At 37.9% G+C, this 23569-nt stretch overlaps 1 protein-coding gene across 1 annotated transcript in view; it reads right to left on the minus strand.

Annotated features, from left to right (window-relative positions):
* Positions 1 to 1898: 1898 nt before the first annotated feature.
* Positions 1899 to 23569, minus strand: part of nhej1 (nonhomologous end-joining factor 1) — a 47168-nt gene continuing 25497 nt past the window's right edge. Inside the window, exons 6-8 of the mRNA XM_057829476.1 lie at positions 14145 to 14307; positions 10496 to 10593; positions 1899 to 7095 (exon numbers count right to left, since the gene is read on the minus strand). Coding sequence (XP_057685459.1) covers positions 7021 to 7095; positions 10496 to 10593; positions 14145 to 14307 — 336 coding nt within the window. The 3' untranslated portion in view covers positions 1899 to 7020. The remainder of the gene's footprint in view (positions 7096 to 10495; positions 10594 to 14144; positions 14308 to 23569) is intronic.

Raw genomic sequence — 23569 nt, forward strand, 5'->3', positions numbered from 1 at the left:
TAGATTCCATTCACTATCAGTTGACGGGGCTCGGGGCGATCCGCAGGGGGTCGTTTTAAAAAACTTAAATTTTCAAATATTTTCAAAACCAAAGCCACTTAACCAGTAGCGCCTACAGAAATTTTTCATAGGGGTGGCCAAATGGGGCCACTTAAAATCTTGGGGTGGCACACCAAAACTAAAAGCCATAATTTCAGGTTTTTATTATATTATTGCAGTAAAAAGGTCAGGGGAAAACTATCCGAAAGACTTAAGGACACGGCTACTGTTATACAGTACTTTGGTGTATGGTGTAATATTTGATGTTACCAATGATGTAATGCAGGGTTCCAAAACCTTTTTTGCACCACGGACCGGTGTGATTTGGGTCTTCTTTTCACAGACCGGTGTTCTGACAAACTTTGCAACCCATCAAAAACTGCAACTCTGCAGGCGCAACATTAAAAACGGCCGCGAATTCAGCGATTCCAAAGTAAACACTACAATATTTTCTTTAAAGAAAGGAATATTAAGCTACGTTTGATCGTGGATGGACCAAAGTTCTTCTCAGACCCATCCTGCCATGTTAGCTGCACACCGCTCTCTCACCATTAATGCCTTCGCCGTGTCGTTAAGCATTAATTAAGAAGCCCGCTTCACAAAGATGCGATGTTGGAAATTGTAGCAAGGTTTTCAGTGTTCTCGTAGCGCTGTCAGGATATTTCGGAATGACTTTTTATTGTCTCAAATGTACGTTTAAGGTCGCCGTCATTTGCGATCTCTATAAGCTGATGCTCCTGTTGCACAGACATGCTCGAATCACTCGGTTTATTCACAAAAGGGTCACGGATCCACTCCTTCACAGTACGTGGGTGTTCAAGGTTGTAGGCTCATCTTCTGGTTAGTCAGGTGCCCTTTTTCGCCGTAAAAAATCTCTCCAAAGACGTCTGTTTTCCAGTCATTTTTGCTAGTGTGGGGGAACAAATGTGCTGCGCCCAGGGCCTAGTTATTATTATGGAGGACAAACGCACGTAGATATATTATATATACAAAACAAGATGTACTGCTTGCAGTCCAATCAATGGATTTCTATGACGACATTCGGATCTATACTGTAGTATTATATCTAGAGTAGACAGGGATATTGATGTGTTAAGCAGGGGCACAGGCCAAAGTTAATTCGGCCAGAATGCGGTCGTTAATAAAATATTATTTCTGTGCAGCCCCGTAGCAAATGCCAACAGATGGGCACCCCTGATTTCATGTGCGTAGTCCATAATCCATAGTCCATAGTCCTGGCTGTGCATTTGGGATGAAATGCCTAACTGAGGCTCGAACAACCTAACGATATACTGGCATGCGGGGTGGCCAGTGGGGTGGCCAACAAATTTATAGGGGTGGCCGTGGCCACCCCCTGGTGGCGCCACTGCACTTAACGACCAAAAACGAAAACAAGCACCTCCTCTTGGCATATAGTATTGGAGTCTCCATGAGCAGCGGCATCAAAAAATACAAAGTCGTTCCATAATAAAATCCTGATTATTATTTTTTTTTTATATATATGGCGGAAAAAACACAGACAAGACTGAAAAAGCAGTTTGTGCTCCTGCACTCCTCTTGAAAAGAAACTGCTGTATTTTATGCCAAAACAACTGTTGTATTTGATAGAACAATATGTCTATATGATGCCATAGCAGATTCATGGCGCATTAAGCCTCCAAATTATTTTTGTCCATTTTACCCTGGAAACCCCCGTTTACGGACGTCGCGCAACCGCTTTTGTTTCAACCCAGCCATAAAACGAAGGTAATTAATTATATTTATTATTCAAAATGTCTGTCATTTTTAGCATGGTAGCATGTCTAATATTTCGTTTAAACAAACAACAACAACAAAAAACGACTTTAAAAAATTATTCACTCGCATATTTGAAACCTTTAAACAAATTATGTCACAATGAAAAAAATGGTGTCTGTAAAAACATCACTGATATCTACTGCATAACGATCGCTTAATTGCATTTTTTTTGTTACTATCGCATTTTCTCCGATATGTTAGATGATAAAAAATCGATCCAAAGAAAAATTGAAAAACAACCTTCAAAAGGGTAAATATATGAAAAAGAAAACCTCAACCACTCCTTGATGTCTGCGATTTCTGCATCGCGATCCTTGTTATATTACCATGTTTTACCCATAAAATCCCCCCCCAAAATCCAGCTGTGGCCATTCACAGCTGTGTCTTGACACTCAGTGATACATGCTACATGGGGTTTTTGGATCGAAACAAGGTAAGTACGCGATAATATCACGTTAAAGTCATGGCGTCTGTAATTCTGTTGTCACCTCCAGATAGGGTTTATCTGTTAATTTTTTTTTTTTTTTTTTTAAATGCCCTCCTGTTCAAAATTTTTCTTCCCCCCCAGAAAATTGAAATTTTAAGCTTTTCAATGATGCATCACACGTGAATATAGGACAATTTTGAAATTTGGCCAAATTGGGGGTCTCAGAGCGGAACTTCAAGTCAACTGAGTGTTTTCCGCCAAATACCAGTATAAGTATAACAAAACTTAAAATGGCTGTAAAATTGTCAGATTTTACACTAGGTGCACAAAAATCACCTAATGCAGAGATAATCACTTATATTTTCAGGATCAATAGCATTATTTAACATATACATTTTTTAGCAACTTAAATGTCATGCGTAGAGATACAAAATCCAACATAGCGGCCGTCACAAAACACAGAGCTTTTTAAGTTGAAAAATCTTGGAAATAAATGCTTCAATCACAGAATTTCTATAGATATGAATGTAAAACTAGATTCTTGTTCAACGCAAAAAAAAAAACGGGCAGTTATCGTTCATTTTACTTAAATATTTCAAGCCGAAGTTACGGTATTTTGCAATCCAACATGGCGGCCATCAGGAAACTGAGTTTTTTAAGTTAAAAAATCTTGTAAATAAATGCTTATATTGCAGAATTTCCATAGATATGAACGTAAACAGTCTAGATTCTTGGTTAAAAGCAAAAATGGACAGTTATCATTCATTTTACGTAAATATTTCAAGCCATAGTTTGAAAGTGCACGCATGGTGGCGCCACTATCAAAGGTGTTACAAAAATACCATAACTAGCAATTAATCAAAGAACTGGAACAGTAATTGAAGAAATAAGTAGTAATGGCCAAATGAAGCTTCTTGAAGCAATGACGCTTTGCAGCAAATTGGTTCAAAGCTTCATGGTGGTTCATTTGGTTTCATGACAATCTTATGATGCCGCTGTCAAATAAGGTGTTAGCGGTTAATATCTTTTCGTATAAATGTCCCATAATAGAGTGAGAACAGCTGTGTAGTATACTGCAGTGCGGCTTATCTAAAAACAAATGCCGTTTTTGAGTCAAATTTGGTGGGTGGCGGCTTATGGTCAGATATGCCTTATAGTCTGAAAATTACTGTAGTCATTTTTCACAAAGGCTATAAGACTATAGACGCCAGTGAGTATTGGTACAGTGCGCATGTGGAACCTGTTGAACCGTTTTTGTTCAGTCGCTGTTTCTTAACTCTCAGTGCCTTTGATGGCAATAGACGTCCAATCAATTTGAACAATCCAGTTCAAATGGATTTGACTTAATCATCATGATGCTAGTAAATGAGGTAAAGACCAACATTGTTAAATGACTGCTAATTGGCTAATGTATGCCAGAGGAGCCTGTGGAGTTGTTCATATAAATGGACCATGCGTAATTATCTTTGTTTACTGTTTAGTTTGAGAATAAACTTCAAGTGAGAGTGGCAATTAACAGTTTGAAGCAAACTTGTTCATAAAACTTACAATTTGTTTGCATCAAGTAATACTTTTCGGTTTCGATATCTCCTCAAAAAAATCTGTGAAAAAAAATATTTTTGACCAATAACTTCCCATTAAATTCCCGTTGACATTCAGTGAGGAACCACAAAAACATTCTTCGGATGATTTTTCCCCCCCAAACATTCCAGCTTTAAAATATTTTGATTGTTCTTCTTTAAAACATTTCGGGGTGAAAATCCACTTGCCCACCCCCCCAAAAAACATACATTGGACCATTTGACTCCATGGTCAATGTTCTTGGACTAACAAAACTCCACATTAGCTTTGATTGAAATTGAACTCCAAATCTCCAACCAACAAACAAATCTCCATTTGGGTCCATTTGACATTGAAACAGGACCCAAATAAAAATTAATACCCATTGGCTCCCATTAAATCTTGGACCCACAAAAAAAAATCTCCATTAGTAGTCTTTTTTTTTTTTAACACTTTCCATTAAACCCTATTGATACACTCGTATATAAGGGTCAAGGTTTGCCGATTCACATCATTCACCTACAACATAATACTACATGGATTGAGAGTTGAGACTTTACACATTCACACTAATTATCACAGTTTTTGAGCAAAAAGTCAACATTAGCATAAAAGCATTTCCAAACACTTGCAATAAATGTTTTTTTTCTAGTTCTAGACCAGTGGTTCTTAAACTTGCTAAGAGTAATGAACCCCACAATAATATAATAATGAAGTAAAATTTTTCTAATTCAAAACTGATATATATACTGTATAATTAAAGATGTCCCGATCGATGGGCATCACGTCATTTTCAACGTATCGGAATCGGCAAAAAATATCGACCATGCTTTTTTTTAATATATATATATATATATATATATATTTTTTTTTTTTTAATTAAATCGTTTTCTAATTGTATTTAACGTTACAGACATAATATGTTACACTCATCCAGAGTCTTTAATTTAGGCTTAAGGTAGGGTTATCAAAAATATCCCGATAACGGCGGCAATTAATTTACTAAAAATTTGTCACGTTAAAATACTTAACGCAATTAATGTATGCGCTGCACGACCCTCTCACTCATTGTTGGGCTCAATCTGTAATGACGCCGTTTTACCTTTATAGAGAGATAAAAGGCAGCGCTAAATGAGTAGAGTGAATTTTGGCAGCCTTTGGTGCCTTTCTTCAATTGGCTAAAGCCTTGCAATCCCTCTCCCTATGATTAGAAATATCATAGGAAGCAATGTGGGGAAACAAGGTGGCAATTGATCTTCATCTTAACACCTTAAATTATTTCCCAAAGCAGAGAAAATATATCCATTGGTAGCACGACGCACAGTCACTTCCCATCATGGTTCCACTTCCCATCATGCATTGGGGCATGGCTGCAGTATCATTTACTGAAAGCTCAACAAATACCCTAGATGTCAATATTTAGTCACAATATACAAAGTCACAAGTCTTTCTATCCGTGGATCCCTCTCACAGAAAGAATGTTAATAATGTAAATGCCATCTTGAGGATTTATTGTCATAATAAACAAATACAGTGCTTATGTACTGTATGTTGAATGTATATATTTGTCCGAGTTTTATTCATTTTTTTCTTAATGCTTTGCCAAAATGTATATGATCGGGAAAAATTATCGGGAATGATTGGAATTGAATCGGGAGCAAAAAAAAGCAATCGGATCGGGAAATATCGGGATCGGCAGATACTCAAACTAAAACGATCGGATCGGGAGCAAAAAAAACATGATCAGAACAACCCAATATATAATATAAGAGTGAATTCCCATTCGAATTACCTCAAATCTCAAATATATTACAAATAATTGTGCCTTTTGCTGTTGATGTTCACTTTGGAAAATGAATATTGTTTTCACGTCTAGATTCTTGTTTTAGTTTTGCATCCTTGCATCACATAATATTTTCATAGTGTAAAATTCGACGGAAATGTTTTTTTTTTTGGTTATACTTCCTCGTACAAAGTACGGGTCAACCTTCTACTGAGCAAACCAGATTCTCCTCTCAGTTGAAAGAAACTGAATTACGGTAAGCTTGTAAATTGGGGCAACACAGTCTAAAACTACTGTAAGTCAAAACGACACTTTGCCTTTAGTCAATGTACGCCGACCCCTTAGACCAGACATGTCTAAAGTCCGGCCCGGGGGCCAAATGCGGCCCGTGGTCAAATTTCATCCGGCCCCCCAGCCTCTGTCATATAATCAATAAAATCTGGGCCGAACACAGACTTAATAAATTTGTCAGCAGTACTGCTACCAGCATATGAAGTAGCGTACACACTAAATGCTGCTCCTCATTTACCCACAAAAAGGCAGCAGCACTCTAAGCAACATTACCCCGTGTGACCTTTTACTCCCAATTTTCTAAAATGGCGTCAATCAACAAAAAAACAAAAAAAAAGTTGACTGTGACGGCCGACGCTTCAAGGATAGGTGGAAATTGAACTATTTCTTCACTAAAATACGCAACAACTGTGTCTGCCTCATTTGCAAAGAGACAGTTGAAGCTTTTTAGAGTTCAATGTGAGGCGATATTACCAAACAAGACACGCTGACATGTATGACAAGATTACAAGGAAGATATGAAGCGAGAAATTGAAGCAACTTGAAGCTAGTTTAATTTTTCAGCAGCAGTATTTCACAAGAGCCCAAGAGTCGAAAGAGAACGCCACATAGGATGGTTGCGAAATTGTTTAATTAATTAAAAAAAAAAAAAAAAGCAAATGTGACACACATAATGGATTGCTAAAATTTGCTTAAATATATTGTTCTACGTAAAGGACGTCAGTCAAGGTTGGCCCCCCCCATTTTTACCACACCAAATCTGGCCCCCTTTGCTAAAAGTTTGGACACCCCTACCTTAGACTTTTATACCGAACCCCAGGGGTTTGATCGAACTCAGCTTAAGAACCACTGTTCTATACAAAATACCTACAATTTGCGTTGAGATCGCGTAGCTGTTGTAAACATTTTCTGCGGCTGATTCAGTAAATCAAAGATTTTGACTTCTTGTTTGATTCAATAGAAAAGTCATTTATTTACATATGAATCCTCACAAAAAGGCCTACTTCCCATTTTAAAAATCATAATAATAGTTTATTAACATTAAGTCTAAAAGATTAAAATATTTTTTAAAAGTAACTCAATTAAAAATTCCCTTTAAAAAATTGTTTTTTGACAATGGCGTTCATCTAAACAATCCCACAGCTTTCTTCTTCTTTGCTTTGGACGCCACTCGTTCAGCACGGCCGCAGGTGACCAACTGTGGAACATTTAGTCATCTTGGCATTCAGCAAAAACTTTTTTTTTTTTTTTTTTAAAACAACATTGACATCAGCAGGCCAAATTCAAACATGTCCACACGGACATAGGTATTTTTGAGGTCAATAAACTTTTTTTGTTTGAAACACCAGTTAATGGACTAAGTCATTCGCTGATTATGTTTAAAAACAAATCGATAATGGGAAATACTTTAATGAGTGATGTATGAATGAGTTTAAATTTCTCATTTGGAATGACTGTTAATTAAATATGTTTTTTTTTTTTTTTTTTTTTTTTTTAAATGATTATCATATTTCCAAAGTAGGTTTTTTTTATGACATATTCTTTTTTAAACTAAATACATGTTAGGGAAAATGGCTACACAAAATGCAATTAATTGTGGGACACTTGCCAATGAAAAGACGTTTCATTATTAGGTTTATCAAGTGTAAGCAACAGATGGCGCTATATCTCTCTTGGTCAGACCATTCTGCAACCATGAATAAAGCCTAACGACATGGTGGTGAGCAGCCGTTTCTGCAATCAGAATTGTGTGTTCTGGCAAGATGCGACTGATAATAAAATCTAACACAGTGGTACCTCTACATGCGAATTTAATTCATTCCAGGACCTGGTTTGTATGTCGAAATGGTCGTATGTTGAGCGGGAAGTTCCCATTTGAATACATTATAATTTGATTAATCCGTTCAACGGCACAAAATACTACGTCAAATCCTTAATAAATACTGCAGGTACATTTACAAATAGCAATTGCACATAGCAACAACAAATAAATTATTAATACAATTCGGAATAATAATAATAATAATGATAAAAATTAGAGATGTCCCGATCGATCGGGATGATCACGTCATTTTCAAAGTATCGGAATTGGCAAATAAATATCAGCAATGCCTTTTTTTTAATATATAGATTTTTTTTAATTAAATAATTTTCTAATTGTATTTAACGTTACATAACATCTTACACTCATCCAGAGTCTTTAGTTTAGGCTTACGGAAGGGTTATCAAATTTATCCCGATAACGGCGGTAATTAATTTTTTAAAAAATGTATCACGTTAAAATATTTAACGCAATTAATGCATGCCTTGCACGACCCACTCACGCATTGTCGCACTCAAACTGTAATGGCGCCATTTTACCTATATAGAGCGATAAAAGGCAGCGTAAAATGAGTAGAGTGAATCTTGGCAGCCTTTGGAAGCTTATTTTAATTGGCTAAAGCCTTACAATCCCTCTCCCTACGTTTAGAAATATCATGGGAAGCAATGTGGGGACGCAAGGTAGGAATAGATCTTTTTCTTAACACCTTATTTTATTTCCCAACGCAGAGAAGATATATCAATTGGTAGCATATTATTATTACATAGCTTATGTACTGTATGTTGAATGTATATATTCGTCCCAGTTTTATTCATTTTTTTCTTAATGCATTACCAAAATGTATATGATTGGGAAAAATTATCGGGAATGATTGGAATTGAATCGGGAGCAAAAAAAAAAGCAATCGGATCGGGAAATATTGGGATTGGCAGATACTCAAACTAAAACGATCGGGATCGGATCGGGAGCAAAAAAACATGATCGGAACAACCCTAATAATAATAATACTCATAAAAATGTAACGAATTGGGTTCTAATGTGGCGGATGTGTTTTGCATGCTGCTCCTGAATGTCGAGAGATTAAGAGAGGTGTGGCAGAGATTTTACTTTCTCTTTCCATGTTATGTTGTAGTTGGCGTCGACTCGACGAAGAGTATCCGTTTTGTGTTCCACCAATTCTGAAATAAATTATTAAAAACCTGCCGAAGCTGGCGACTTCCTTGCCGATGTTAAAATATCAATGATAATAATGAGAGTCGTCCTCGGTATCGTAGACATATCCCAGCCGGATTATTCAGCCAGTTCACTGACTTGCACACCACGCTCAGAATTTTTCTATCATTTTCTTTTTAATTACAATAGTAAGTGTCACCTTTTTTATTTTTTTCACCACCTGCACTAAACCTTCTTGAGACCCATGTTCATTTCTCTCAAAAGAAAATCCGCCGTGCGTCCGTCTCGCGGGAAAACAATAAAATTGCGACACTGCCATAAATTGTCTTATTTCATGTCGTCTTATGTCGAGACTAATGGCCAGCGTTTTTAATCTTACTTTAAAAAAGTAATACAGTTACAAATTACTTCTCCCAAAAAGTAATTACGTTAGTAACTCAGTTACCTGAATGTAAGAGTAATTAGTTACTTGGCAAAGTAATTGGTGATAATTTTCATGTTTTTTTTTTTTCCCTCAAAAAAAAAAAAAAAAACAGGTCACACAATGTGAAGTTTAAAGGGTTTTTGGGACAATTGGCAAAACTAGCCCAATTCTTTACCCTAAACTTAACTAGACACATGGGTATTGCGGATATTGCGATAACTAGATAGTAACTTTTGCTCTGTGTGGAAGTCATTTCATGTTGTGAATCAACCGTTAAAGTTGTTACAATTGCTCCCGTTATTGCATTAGTTCCCTTCTGTCTATTTTAGACATGTGTAAGTTTTAAAACTGTTTCATCATTTAAAGATACATTTAAATTAAGTTTTGCCGATTTAGGAGCATTTTAGATAAAAAGTTACTTAGGCTCCCTAGAAAGGTTCTCTACAACAGAGCCTTCCTGATAAAGTTACTGCTTTAAGATGGCGGCTGTTCACTAACGTATCTAGTTTATTATTAAATCGTATTTATCTTTATTATACATGTCGCCGTGTCTGTCATTTGCATCTAGTTCTGTATATATGTGATATCTACCGAAGCATCGTATGGGCGTAGTTTGTAGGCTATCGGCTACAGTCAGGTATTATTGGAGCCACCTAGCATAGTAGCATCGCGTTTGCACCGGCGTCACACTCCCTTGCCTCCTCCCCACTCCTGCAGTCCATCTTTTTCAGACTTTTCTCGCGTCAGTCAACCAACATCGTAACACATAGTAACGCACGCCTTTCCCGCCTCAGTAACGGTAACGGCGTTGCCAAGATGAGAAAAGTAAATAATTAGATTACTCACTACTGAAGAAAATAACGCTGTTAGTAACGCCGTTATATTCTAACGCCGTTATTAACAACACTGCTAATGGCGAGTCAAATTTTACGTTGGATGTCGAAAGGATCGTATGTCGACGTGATATGTTGAGGTACCACTGTAAGTGTAAAATAGTATGCCGTAAAAATGTTTGGATTCAGGGATGTGGCAGAAACTTCCATGATGTGATGAAAATGAAGGGGGGAAAAAGTAAAATAAAGCCTCAATACATCTAAAAATACACAATGTTATACCTGTGTCTTTGTGGACATTGAGAAAATTCCTACTTTAATTTAATAATGAGTATGCCTGCCATACCTGCTGCTTTGCTGAAGATGTGTGGATTATGTGATCTCCTGCTTCCTCCACTGGACTGGTGTGATTCTGCTCGCTGACAGCTTCATTTTCCTCGGCGCCTAAATGATGTGGAAATACAGGCGATTTTATCTTGTTGGATGCTTGGTCGTGTCTACATACAGTGAGGAACAGAGGTATTTGCATCCCTTGTGATTTTGAAAGTTCAACCACTTAGAAAATAGGGTGAGGTCTGAAATTCCGATCATAGATGAATGTCCACTTATTGAGACATAATAAAAATAAATAAGGAACTTACATTTAATGTTTTTGAAATAATTTATTCGTAATTTACTGGTGTTCATAAGTATTTGTACCCCCTGAGAATCAGCAATGATTATGAAACTCAAAGTCTTTCTTAAAAAAGTCCACCTTTATCCCATGAGGGAGACTATGTCTCCTGGCTGGCCTGGGAACGCCTTGGGATCCCCCAAGAAGAGCTGGCAAAAGTGGCTGGGGAGAAGGAAGTCTGGGCTTCCCTTCAGAAACCGCGACCCGAACTCGGATAAGTGAGAGTGAATGAATGAATGAATGGATGGATGGCTGGATGGAAGGGTAACCTCCCACCCACCCACCACCTGTTTGAACTCATAATTGTTACCTGTGCACCCCACAGTCAGTCATAATCCAACTGCAACCATGGGCAAGACTACAGAGCTTTCGAAAGACACCAGAAATAAAAATCGCTGAGCTCCACAGACCTGGAAAAGGCTATGGGACAATTGGAAAGCAGCTTGGTGAGAATAAATCAACATTTGCAGCAATTGTTAGAAAATGGAAAAGGCTAAACATGACTGATAATCTAACTTGGACTGGGGCTCCATGTAAAATCTCTCCTCGTGGGGCATCACTCATGATCAGAAAAGTGAAGGCTCAGCCAAGAACTACACGGCAGAAGCTGATCAATGACCTGAAGAGAGCTGGATGCACATAATCAAAGGCTACTGTCAGTAGAAAACTACGGTGCAACGGTTTAAAATCATGCATTGCTCAAAAGGTTCCCCTGTTGAAGCCAGTACATATGAAGGCCCATCGTCTGAAGTTTGCTAGGGACCATCTGAATGATGCAGACGGGTCATGGGAGAAAGTCATGTGGTCAGATAAGACAAAAGTAGAACTTTTGGGTGGAAACTTTACTCATCGTGTGTGGAGGAGAAAGAAGGATGTATACAATCCCAAGAACACCATCCCCACTGTAAAGTATGGGGATGGAAACCTCATGCTTTGGGGCTGTGGGCAAAGGGGAAAGGACGACTGTACTGTATAAAGCAGAGGATCAATGGTGAAATGAAGCGTAACCTCCTTCCCTCAGTCAGAGAATTGAAGATGAGTCATGGCTGGATCTTCCAACGTGACAATGATCCAAAGCACACAGCCAAGCTGACCAAGGAGTGGCTGCATAAAAACCATCTCAAGGTTCTGAAGTGGCCAAGCCAATCCTCAATCCAATGGAAAATCTTTGGATGAAGCTGAAACTTGGTTTTTCTCAACGACAGCCACGAAAACCTGACAGATCGAGAGAAGATTTGTGTGGAGGAATATGCCAAAAATCCCTGTTTCCACATGTGAAAACCAAGTGAAGAACTACAGAAAGCGTCTGACCTTTATAACTGCAAACAAACGCTTTCTGCACTAAATATTAGCGCCGATTTTCTCAGGGGTGCAAATACTTGTGAACCCCAGTAAATTACAAATAAGTTATTGAAAAATCATTCAATGTGAGTTTCAGATTTTTTTTAGATTATGTCTCTATAAGTATAAATGCATCTATGATTGAAATTTCAGATTTGTACCTATTTTCTAAGTGGGTGAACTTACAAAATCACAAGGGATGCAAATACTTCTGCTCCTCACTGTATAGTCTGTAACTTGTTATAATTTAAGGCTTCTTGCATCTTTTAAAATAATTACCAACATTACAGGGCAGTTTTTATCCTTAGCTTCAAATATTCGTTCTTTTTAAAGAAAAAAAAGCTGTCAAAATACTAATGACAAATCCAAACTAAAACACAAAATGAGGAAATTGTAAAATAAACTCAAATTTAAACAACTGGTTTCAGAAAATATATCAACACAAAATAAGTTTTTATACTTTCTCACTACAAACTTTTCTTTCATATATCCGTCCAAAACAGTTTTTACAAGTCTTTCTGCAGGACAGGTTTCAAACACAAGGACCGGGGCCTATATCCGGCCTACCACATCATTTTGCGCGGTGCGAGAAAATAACTGCGTGCATTGACTTTTTTTCTCCCCAAAATGAAATTCAGTTAAATTCTAATTAAATTAAAATCGTTGCATTCATTTTCTCAATTGGTGTACATGAATGATTCCGTAAAGAAACCAATTTCACAATCCAAAAAAATATAGGAATGAAAAATGCTCTACTTCTGGGTTACAATTGGCCAAGATATTAAAATCTGTCAAATTTATCACGTTAATGGCGGTAATTAATTTTTGAAATTAATCACGTTAAAATATTTGACGCAATTAACCCATGCATGGAATGACCTGTTCATGCTTTGCCTCAAAACGGTTTACAAAGACCGAAAACGCAGAGAAATGCGAGTGGACACAGACGTTTATTAGACCGCGCCTTTTATTGGCATAAGCTTTGGCAAACCTATTGCGGCGAACGAAGAGGGGAAGAATGAAAGGAGACAATCTTTTTCTTAACACGCTTAATTGAACACAACACAGAACATATTGTATACCATTTTCAGCCACTAATGACAGTCATGGTTGCCCAACTTCCCATCATGCATTTGGGCGGAACCGTTAAGTTGCTACAGTATCATTTAGTGAAAGTACAACAAAAATAATATTCCTATCTCTCAAAAAACAATGTTCACAAAAAGAAAAGCGCTCAATGCAAAGCGAACTGGCATTCCCAATCAAAATAGCTATGCAAAATAAACATAAAACTTACTCAGACTTTGCCTTGGCTTGATTTCTTAAGTAATTTAAAACTCGTCAGTGACACCTTGTGGTGTATTTCAATCACTATTTTACGTAGTTAAAGACACTGTGGCGAGGTCAACAATGGCGAGCTACTAGTTTATTTTTTGATTGAAAATTTTACAGATTTTATTAAAACAAAAACATCAAGAGTTTTAATATCAAATTTGTAAATTACTATAACTTGTACTAACATTTATCTATTAAGAACTACAAGTCTTTCTATCCGTAAATCCCTTTAACAGAAAGAATGTTAATAATGTTAATGCCATCTTGTGGATTTATTGTTATAATAAACAAATACAGTACTTATGTAAGTATGTTGAATGTTTATGTCCGTCTTGTGTCTCATCTTTCTATTACAACAATAATTTAAAGAAAAATATGGCATATTTTGGAGATGGTTTGAATTGCGATCAATCACGATTAATTAATTTTAAAGCTGTGATTAACTCAATTAAAAATTGTAATCGTTTGACAGCCCTATTAAACATATTTAAAGAGCTAATTTTCAATTGCTTTGCTATAGTATTCATATCATTTGGATTAAAACCTAAAATTGTTGACAAAAAACAAGAAAGTGACAAGGACAAGCATCCAGCACAGAGCCCACGATGTAAAAGTCTTGTGACAACGCAATAAAAATCTCACAAACCTGAGGAAATGGTGTGGTCAGGACCTTTGGCAACTAAAGCGTCCGGCTCAGACAGTTTGCGCTTGCGCGAATTTCCTTGCCCAGCCACCGCAGTGTAAAGCTCCTGAAGGTCGCCTCCGAAGTCTCGGACACCGTGACGCTCAGAACAGACCACAGGAAGAGTCTGGTGAGGAGACGCCATGAGATACCAATGTTACCTTCCATTAATCCAGTGATTCCTAGCCAAATATGTTGTGAGAAATAATCAGGAAAACATTTTAATACAACAGGTTTGTGTTCAAATAAGTCAAATTTTCACACTAAGTAAAGTAAATTGAGAGCATCATTACGGAACATCATGACATAACATTTAAAAAAAAAAGGTGGGGAAATCCGGTCTTAAGGTTTGATGATTGGGTCATCAAGGCTTCAGTAATGGCAACATGGCTGCAAACACAAGTGTCGCCCCATTATGAGACAGAGGAAAAACACTCCAGTCACTAAGTCCTTCTCTCCCCAATGGATAGCGCGCACTCTCCAAATTAGCTCCTCAAATATTGACCATCAGAAATTGGTGGTGTTCTGCTCGCGCTCGGAGCCGAGGGGCTCCTCGGCACACTTTGGTCAGGTTTCGAGGTTTCGCATTGATTTATTTTGGTGATTTGTTTGTTTAAATACCTGAGGGCAGAGGGTCTTAGGTCTGCTTTGGGCACAGAGGAGCCAATGTGCTACGGGGCGGGGGGACGACCGGGCAGAAAGCCTACTTTATAATGTATTTTTATTAACAGTGCCCCCTTTCCTCACTAGATGACATGTCCTTCATCCCCTTTTGATTGATAGGGCATGCTGAGCTCCATTTGTTCATCAGCTTAGCTTCAAGGTAATTCATAAAAACACTGAACCAATCACACTCTGGCTCTCGGTACTAAGCAAAACAAACCAAAAGTATGATATTCTCTTTCTGGATTGACTTTTTATCATACATTGTAAACTAGTGGTTTTCAAATATTTTACAGCAAGTACCACTTCAAAGAAACCCACCATCAGGATCAACATTAACTCACTGGCTGCTCATTGAATCGTGAGCATTCACTTTCAGTCCTCACAGTTCAAATGAAATGGATGTCTATTTGCTATCAACGGCATGACTAATACACATTAGTGTAGTAGACCCAAATATTCAGGGAAAAAGCACAGATGTTGTCTTTTTATATAGGTCCCAGTCTAAATATTAAAACAGTCCTTGGATTTAGATTAAAATTGCAAAACATCTAAGGTATCCCAAAGTTTATTGCACACTTTAAGTTAGAAAATAGTGCATGCGCTTTTAGATAAAGTCCATCTAGTTTGCAAATGTATTCATTTATTTTATACGATATGACTCTTTAACCCTTTAAATGCCGCAGTCTCAAAATTGCTGACTTCAACAAGCCAGAGCTGCACACATAGTGCCTCATATAGTTACTACTTTGCACCAAAAAATGTCAGACAACTGAACCTGAGCATCATTTGTGGGCATGTTTTAAGTTTTTGTGGTTGATAGCGTTTGAAATCTGCCAACAGTCATGGAGACGAGGGAGCAGTAGTTGGAGTAAAGCTTACCATGCGAAGAAGATTTTTTTAACGTTGACAAAGTACTTCGTCAAGTATGGCTGACTCAAATTCTGAAGCTGAATATTCACTTTTTGACATGGCCGTCACCAGACATATTTCACTGGGGCACATGCCCAAGTATTGATCTGCAGTGTCCCAGTAGAAATTTCACCGGTAAAACTAACAAATAAATAAAATACTATATACAGTATATTTACTATATAGCATAATCTACAGGATGTGCCTATTTAATATGGTCGTCTTACTCTATTTTCTCCATATAGACAATCTGCACATAGCTTCTTAATATGGTAATTTATGCACATAACTTTGGCTGTGATAGGCATATGACTTGATACTTCCGCGAAGCACTTTCGGTGAGATATGTTCAATATACAGTGGTACTAGGGCTGGGCGATATGGCCTTAAACATGTATCACGATAAATTGAGCAGATTTATCTCGATAACGATAAATGACGATAAATTCGCCCAAGCGGACTGTTATATAATTTGAAAATCTGAATCAATGCATGAAATACAGATTAACTATTTCTTGTTGATTTATTTACCAGCATTCAATTTGATATACTGTATTTAACAATTGTACATGCAGTCTAAACATTAAGTTTATAAAAATGTATTGTAAGCAATAAGAATTCAAGTATGAACATTTATAACAGCGTGTATGACTTGAACAATGTACATTGTCAAAATCAATATGCCTGTGCAAACATGTCATTGTAACACAAATGACTTGCAGCTTGAACAGCACACTTCAAAAAGACAACTTATTGTTAATGGCTGCTGTGACATAATTATTAAATACAAGTGTTTACTTTATGGTTTAAGGGTTTTTTTCCCCCCAGTGCATTTTTTAATAAATGCACGCACAATAAAAATAGCTGGGGCCATTTCTCGGTCATTATAAGTTTTGCCGTTGGATTGTACTTTATGCTGAATGCTTTACCATCACAAAAGCTATCAGAGGAATCACACACAGACAGATACAAAATAACGCCACATAGTAATTGCTAGATGCAGTCCGTGCCCAATCCACTCATTAAGTTCAGCCGTTTCGACAAGGTTAGAGCCGCTATCCGACTCCATAACGTTCATTTGTAGCGTTAGCCGCTAGCTAGCGTTAGCCTGGCTACCAGTAGAAAGCACTGAAAGCACCATCTCCGGAAATCGTGAGAACAAAGGAGGACAGCGGGTGAAAGCCCGTCTGGATGCCACCAAGAGTCTACTAAATGTCGGTTGAAAGTTTGGTGAACCTCCCTTAAGCCACACTCCATCACGTTTTGCTTGTAGCGTTAGCTGCTAGCGTTAGCTTACCGGGCTTTTGTTTGAGTGGCTTCCTGATGATCACGTGACTCCGTACGTAAGCACATTCACTGCTTTCTTAAAGGGGAATGAACATAGACGAACAACACAATCAAAGCGGGATGAAAAGACTATATTTTCTTGTTTTATTAATTTACCGAATTTACCGACATGGTCAAAATTACATCGGTCACCGTTAAGAATTTCGGTGACGGTAAATTTTCGGTTTACCGCCCTGCTCTAAGTGGTACCTCTACATACGAAGTTAATTCGTTCCAGGACCTTGTTAGTAAGTACAAATTGGTCGTATGTCGAGGAGGATTTCCCAAAAAGAATACATTATAATTCCATTAATTCGTTCCACAGCCCAAAAACCTCCACTAAAACCTTAATAAATACTGCTGGTACTATTGCAAATGGCAGTTACGCATAGCAAAACAAATAAATCATAAATAAAAATCGGAATAATAAGAATAATAATAATTCCTGTAGTAATGTAACGAATCGGGTTCTAATGTGGCGGATTATTTTTGCTGTACCTGAACACACCGCACGGCTGACGTGACATAGAGAGGGAAAGCTTACTTTCAATGTTTTCTTGAGAACAACGTTAACTGCGGGGGACATTAAGCGTTGCACAAGTTGATGGAATAAATGATTAGAAACGAACAAAGCTGACGATTTCTTTGGCGATGTTACCACAATAATAATTGTCAGCTTAACTTATAAAGACTGGTGAACGGTGGTCGTCGGAGGACCGTGGAGATGTATTGTTTAGCCAGTTCATGGATGCGCACCCCACGCTCTTATTTTTGTGTAATTTGCATCATCATTTCAAAGGTAAGCGTCACCCTTTTCCTTGTTTCACCACCTGTACCAACCTTTTTTGAAACTTGTGTTGATTTACAAGAAAATTCGCCGTGCGTTTGTGCTGTCATGTCGTCGTATTTCGAGCATGTCGTCGGATGAAGAAACAAAAGGCGAGTCAAATTTTACGTCGGATGTCGAAAAGATGGTGTGTCGAAGCGATCGTATGTTGAGGTACCACTGTAGTTTAAAGCGCTATTTTTGACTTTTTATGATAGGTAAGTAAATTTTTTGCTCGCTAGCCAGGGCCCCAGTATTGTATTGGCTCTAGTAACGCCCCTGACAAGGCAAGGCAAATTTATTTATATAGCACAATTCAACACAAGGCAAATTCAAAGTGCTTTACATCACATGAAGATCATAAAAATCACATTTAAATCAATACAATGTAAAAACCAGGACACTCAAAATAGGAAATAAAATTATACAATCACAAATAGAATAAAAATAAATAAATAAAAATAAAACAAAAACAACTAAATAATAATTGAAATCAGCAATGGAGATAAGCACAATAGGAATAGAAAACAAGTAGATTAAAATATATAGACAGTTATGGATATGCAGTGCTAAACAAAAGCGTTTTTAGCCCTGATTTAAAAGAGCCAACAGTTTGAGCATACTTCAGACGTTCAGGTAACTTGTTCCAGAGGTGAGGAGCATAATAACTAAATGCTGCCTCACCCCGATAAAGATGCTCAGTCGAGCAGGGTGTTGGGGGTGTTTTTCTACACGTGGGACTGGACGACTGCACTGTATTAAGGAGAGGATGACCAGGGCCATGTATTGTGAGATTTCGGAAAAATAACCTCCTTCCCTCAGTTAGAGCATTGAAAATGGGTCTTGACTGGGTCTTCCAACATGACAATGGCCCGAAGCAGACAGCCAGAATAACCAAGGATTGGCTTCATAAAAAGCATATCAAGGTTCTGGAGGGCCCCAGCCAGTCTCCAGACCTAAACCCAATTAGAGCTGAAAAGAATACTCGAGCACCTCGAGTAACTCGAGTTTAAAAACTGATCCGAATAATTTTATTCACCTTGAGGAATCGTTTAATTTTGCCAGCTCTAAGCATTACGTTTTGGCCGGACTACTTTTGACATCACGTGCGTAGAGGAAGAAGCAATTAAAAAAAAAAAAAAAATTACTGCAGCCGACAGACGTTATAAACTGCGCCGACATTGTTAAAAACTACGCCCGCATGTTGCTACGGTGGTAGCAAGTAGCGTCTGATGCGTGTCATAGATATCACATGTACGTAGAACTAGATGCGAAATGACCGACTCGGCGCCGTTAATAAAACAGCCGCCATCTTAAAGCAGTACACTTCTCAGCGCTCATAAATAAGATTAACGTTACTGTGACTCTCTCACGTAACGTTATCCCTGCGGAGGGCTAGGTTTCTCTTCATTATGACCACTGTCGATGCGTGGCTAACTCTTACATACAGGCTTTATTTAATCTGTGAAAACAGCGCTGTAGAGTGATTAAGGTGTAAAATAAAAACTTTATCATGCTAACTGTCAATTTTAGCTCAGTAGTCATTGCTGGATAAAACACCAAGTAGCACTGGTGCCTAATGTGCTCCAATACAGCACAGCATTTATTTTGAACACTGCAAAAACTCAAAATCCTATCAGGATTTACAGTTTAGACCAACTTAAAACTTAACTAGAACTTATAGCTTGACACAAGTGGAAATTCGATTGAAACGTGGGAAAAACACCTAACTTTTAAGTGATGTGTGTTATCAAGCATAATTACATTTTTAGGTAAGAAATAAAGTTGCACCGATACCGATACCAGTATCGGCAGGGGGTGCCGATCCGGCCCGAATTGGTGGTATCGGTATCGACGAGTACCAACATTTAGGGCACCGATACCATGTACTGGCATCACTTGAACGCAAATGTACTGACCTCCCCACGTAAACTAACCTCCCAAATCCCGATGCATGACATCTGTATGTCTTTGTCTCGAAATTACCAAATGAAATTAAATCCTTAGTCTTCAATTTTAAGGATGGAAAGTACAACGCATATCCGCGATATTACGCTGCTCATCAAACATGGCATTCACAAAGGACTAGCATGCGTAAGCTAATGCCTGCTATTATAGCGCCGATTGGATCAGAAAGCTTAAACCCGTGGGAGACTAAGCAAACTCATGATTTCATGATGAACAATGAGTGTCAAATTAAGAGCGCCGTACTTCAAACTCGTCCTGTTTATGAAAGTCGATTGTCATATGTGTTGTGCAGTAATGAGCAGAAGTGACTTCTGTGGCCAGAAAACAAGCGGTGCAGCGCGCACACTAGATATCATCAAATAGCAACCTAGATGTCTATGTTAGATCCCATGTCAACTCTCGCGCGCACACACTAGATATCATCAAATAGCAACCTAGATGTGCTACATTAGATCCCATGCCATTAGCTGCGCATAGTCCATATACTACATTGATGAATTAGAAACCGCCATGACTGAATGGAAATTAAGCAGGCCAAATCAATCCATACCAGTGACTACAGATAATGCTGCAAATACTGTTAATTCATTACATGTTACAGATGGACTCGGACCACAAATAGGATGTTTTGCTTATATGGTAAATAAAGCTGCTAAGAGAGCTGCAGCAATCAACAGTGTGTCCCATTTTACAAACAGTAAAGATTGTTCTCAGCACCCATATACAACATTTCTTCAGATCAGTAAGAAGCAAGCACATAAATATTATGCACTAAAATTTTTGTTTATATGATGGCACTGTTATTTTTGCTTGTTAGCAAAAAAATAAATAAATAATAATAATATAAGTTAGTGGTATTTTCTGTTTCAGAGCATTAAATGTATTGAATTGTATCGAAAATCGTACTGAACCGTGACTTAACCCATTTCAACCCGCCGGTCACAATAGTGACCAGAAAACAATAATATTTTTTTAAATTACTTTTTTCTTTATTATTGATTACTGAAAGGGGGCAACCCGGTTTGGTAGTTTGCATGTCTGGGGAAAATTCGGGATAAAATGGGTTAATGATTGTTCTCAGCACTTATATACAAAATTTCTTCAGATCAGTAAGAAGTAAGCACATAAATATTATGCGCTAAAATGCTTGTTTATATGAAGTTATTTATGCTTGTTAGCAAATAAAAATAACAGTTGTATTTTCTGTTTCAGAGCATTAAATGTATTGAAATGTATCGAAAATCGTACCGAACCATGACTTAACTGTATCGTTGCATCCCTTATATGTACATATAGTTTATATATATGTGTGTGTTTTTTTTTTTTGTTTTTTTTTTTTGCTAACAGAGTGGTATCGGAATGGTATCGGTATCGGCCGATACTGCACAGCCAGGTATCTGTATCGGTATCGGGCCCAAAAAATGGTATCGGTGCAACACTAGTAAGAAATATATATATATTTTTTATAAGATCTAAAAGTTTTTTTTTAAGTGAAAGCAGTGAATTAGTCCTTTTTTTTCGTCACATTTGAGATGCAATTAGGTTGTTGGCTGTTTTCAACAATGTAATGTACATCGAAAATAAAGACATTGATTGACTGAAAATGGTTTCAATATTAGATGAAATGTCTTGTTTCCTCATCTATATTTATAATTGCTCTTTACAAAAAAAAATAAATAAATAAAAATGTTTCATCCGATTACTCGATTAATCGATAGAATTTTCAGTTGATTACTCAATTACTAAAATATTCAATAGCTGCAGCCCTAAACCCAATAGAAAATCTTTTAAGGAAGCTGAAAACTCAGTTTTTCTCAGGGTCAGCCCAGAAACCTGATTGATCTAGAGAAGATATGTTTGGAGCAGTGATGTAAAATCCCTACTGCAGTGCGTGCAAACCTGGTGAAAAGTTACAGGAAGCGTATGACCTCTGTAATTGGTCACAAAGGCTACTGTACCAAACACTGACATTGATTTTCTCAAGTGTTCAAATATTTATTTGCAGCAGTATTACAGTGGGGCAAATAAGTATTTAGTCAACCACTAATTGTGCAAGTTCTCCCACTTGAAAATATTAAAGAGCCCTGTAATTGTCAACATGGGTAAACCTCAACCATGACAGATAGAATGTGGAAAAAAAACAGAACATCACATTGCTTGATTTTTAAAGAATTTATTTAAAAATCATGGTGGAAAATAAGTATTTGGTCAATACCAAAAGTTCATCTCAATACTTTGTTACGTGCCCTTTGTTGGCAATAACGGAGGCCAAACGTTTTCTATAACTCTTCACAAGCTTTTCACACACTGTTGCTGGTATTTTGGCCCATCCCTCCATGCAGATCTCCTCCAGAGCAGTGATGTTTTGGGGCTGTCGTTGGGCAACACAGATTTTCAACTCCCTCCACAAATTTTCAATGGGGTTGAGATCTGGAGACTGGCTAAGCCACTCCAGGCCACTTGCAATGATTCTTACGAAGCCACTCCTTTGTTGCCCTGGCTGTGTGTTTGGGATCATTGTCATGCTGAAAGACCCAGCCACGTCTCATCTTCAATGCCCTTGCTGATGGAAGGAGATTATCACTCAAAATCTCTCGATACATGCCCCCATTCATTCTTTCCTTTACACAGATCAGTCGTCCTGGACCCTTTTCAGAAAAACAGCCCCAAAGCATGATGTTTCCACCCCCGTGCTTCACAGTGGGTATGGTGTTCTTCGGATGCAATTCAGTATTCTTTCCCCTCAAACAAGAGAACCTGTGTTTCTACTAAGAAGTTCTATTTTGGTTTCATCTGACCATAACACATTCTCCCAGTCCTCTTCTGGATCATCTAAATGCTCTCTAGCGAACCGCAGACGGGCCTGGACATGTACTGGCTTCAGCAGGGGGACACGTCTGGCAGTGCAGGATTTGAGTCCCTGGCGGCGCATTGTGTTACTGATAGTAGCCTTTGTTACTGTGGTCCCAGATCTCTGTAGGTCATTCAATAGGTCCCCCTGTGCGGTTCTGGGATTTTTGCTCACCGTCCTTGTTATCACTTTGACGCCACGGGGTGAGATCTTGCATGGCGCCCCAGATCAAGGGAGATTATCAGTGGTCTTGTACGTCTTCCATTTTCTAATAATTGCTCCCACAGTTGATTTTTTTACACCAAGCGTTTTACCTATTGCAGATTCAGTCTTCTAAGCCGGGTGTAGGTCTACAATTTTGTCTCTGGTGACCTCAGACAGCTCTTTGGTCTTGGCCATAGTGGAGTTTGGAGTGTGACTGACTGAGCTTGTGGACAGGTGTCTTTTATACCGATACTGAGTTAAAACAGGTACCATTAATACAGGTAACAAGTGGAGCCTCGTTAGACCTCGTTAGAAGAAGTTAGACCACTTTGACAGCCAGAAATCTTGCTTGTTTGTAGGTGACCAAATACTTATTTTCCACTCTAATTAGGAAATAAATTCTTTAAAAATCAAACTGTGATTTTCTGTTTTTTTCCCCCCCACATTCTGTCTCTCATGGTTGAGGTTTACCCATGTTGACAATTACAGGCCTCTCTAATCTTTTCAAGTAGGAAAACGTGCACAATTGGTGGTTGACTAAATACTTATTTGCCCCACTGTATTACCATATCGATATATTGTCACACGTCCGTCATCCTGAAGAGGATAAAGGAGGCGTAAAAAGAGTGTGTCACCTGG

The sequence above is a fragment of the Corythoichthys intestinalis genome, chromosome 2, assembly GCF_030265065.1.
Source record: "Corythoichthys intestinalis isolate RoL2023-P3 chromosome 2, ASM3026506v1, whole genome shotgun sequence".
Taxonomy (NCBI): Eukaryota; Metazoa; Chordata; class Actinopteri; order Syngnathiformes; family Syngnathidae; genus Corythoichthys; species Corythoichthys intestinalis.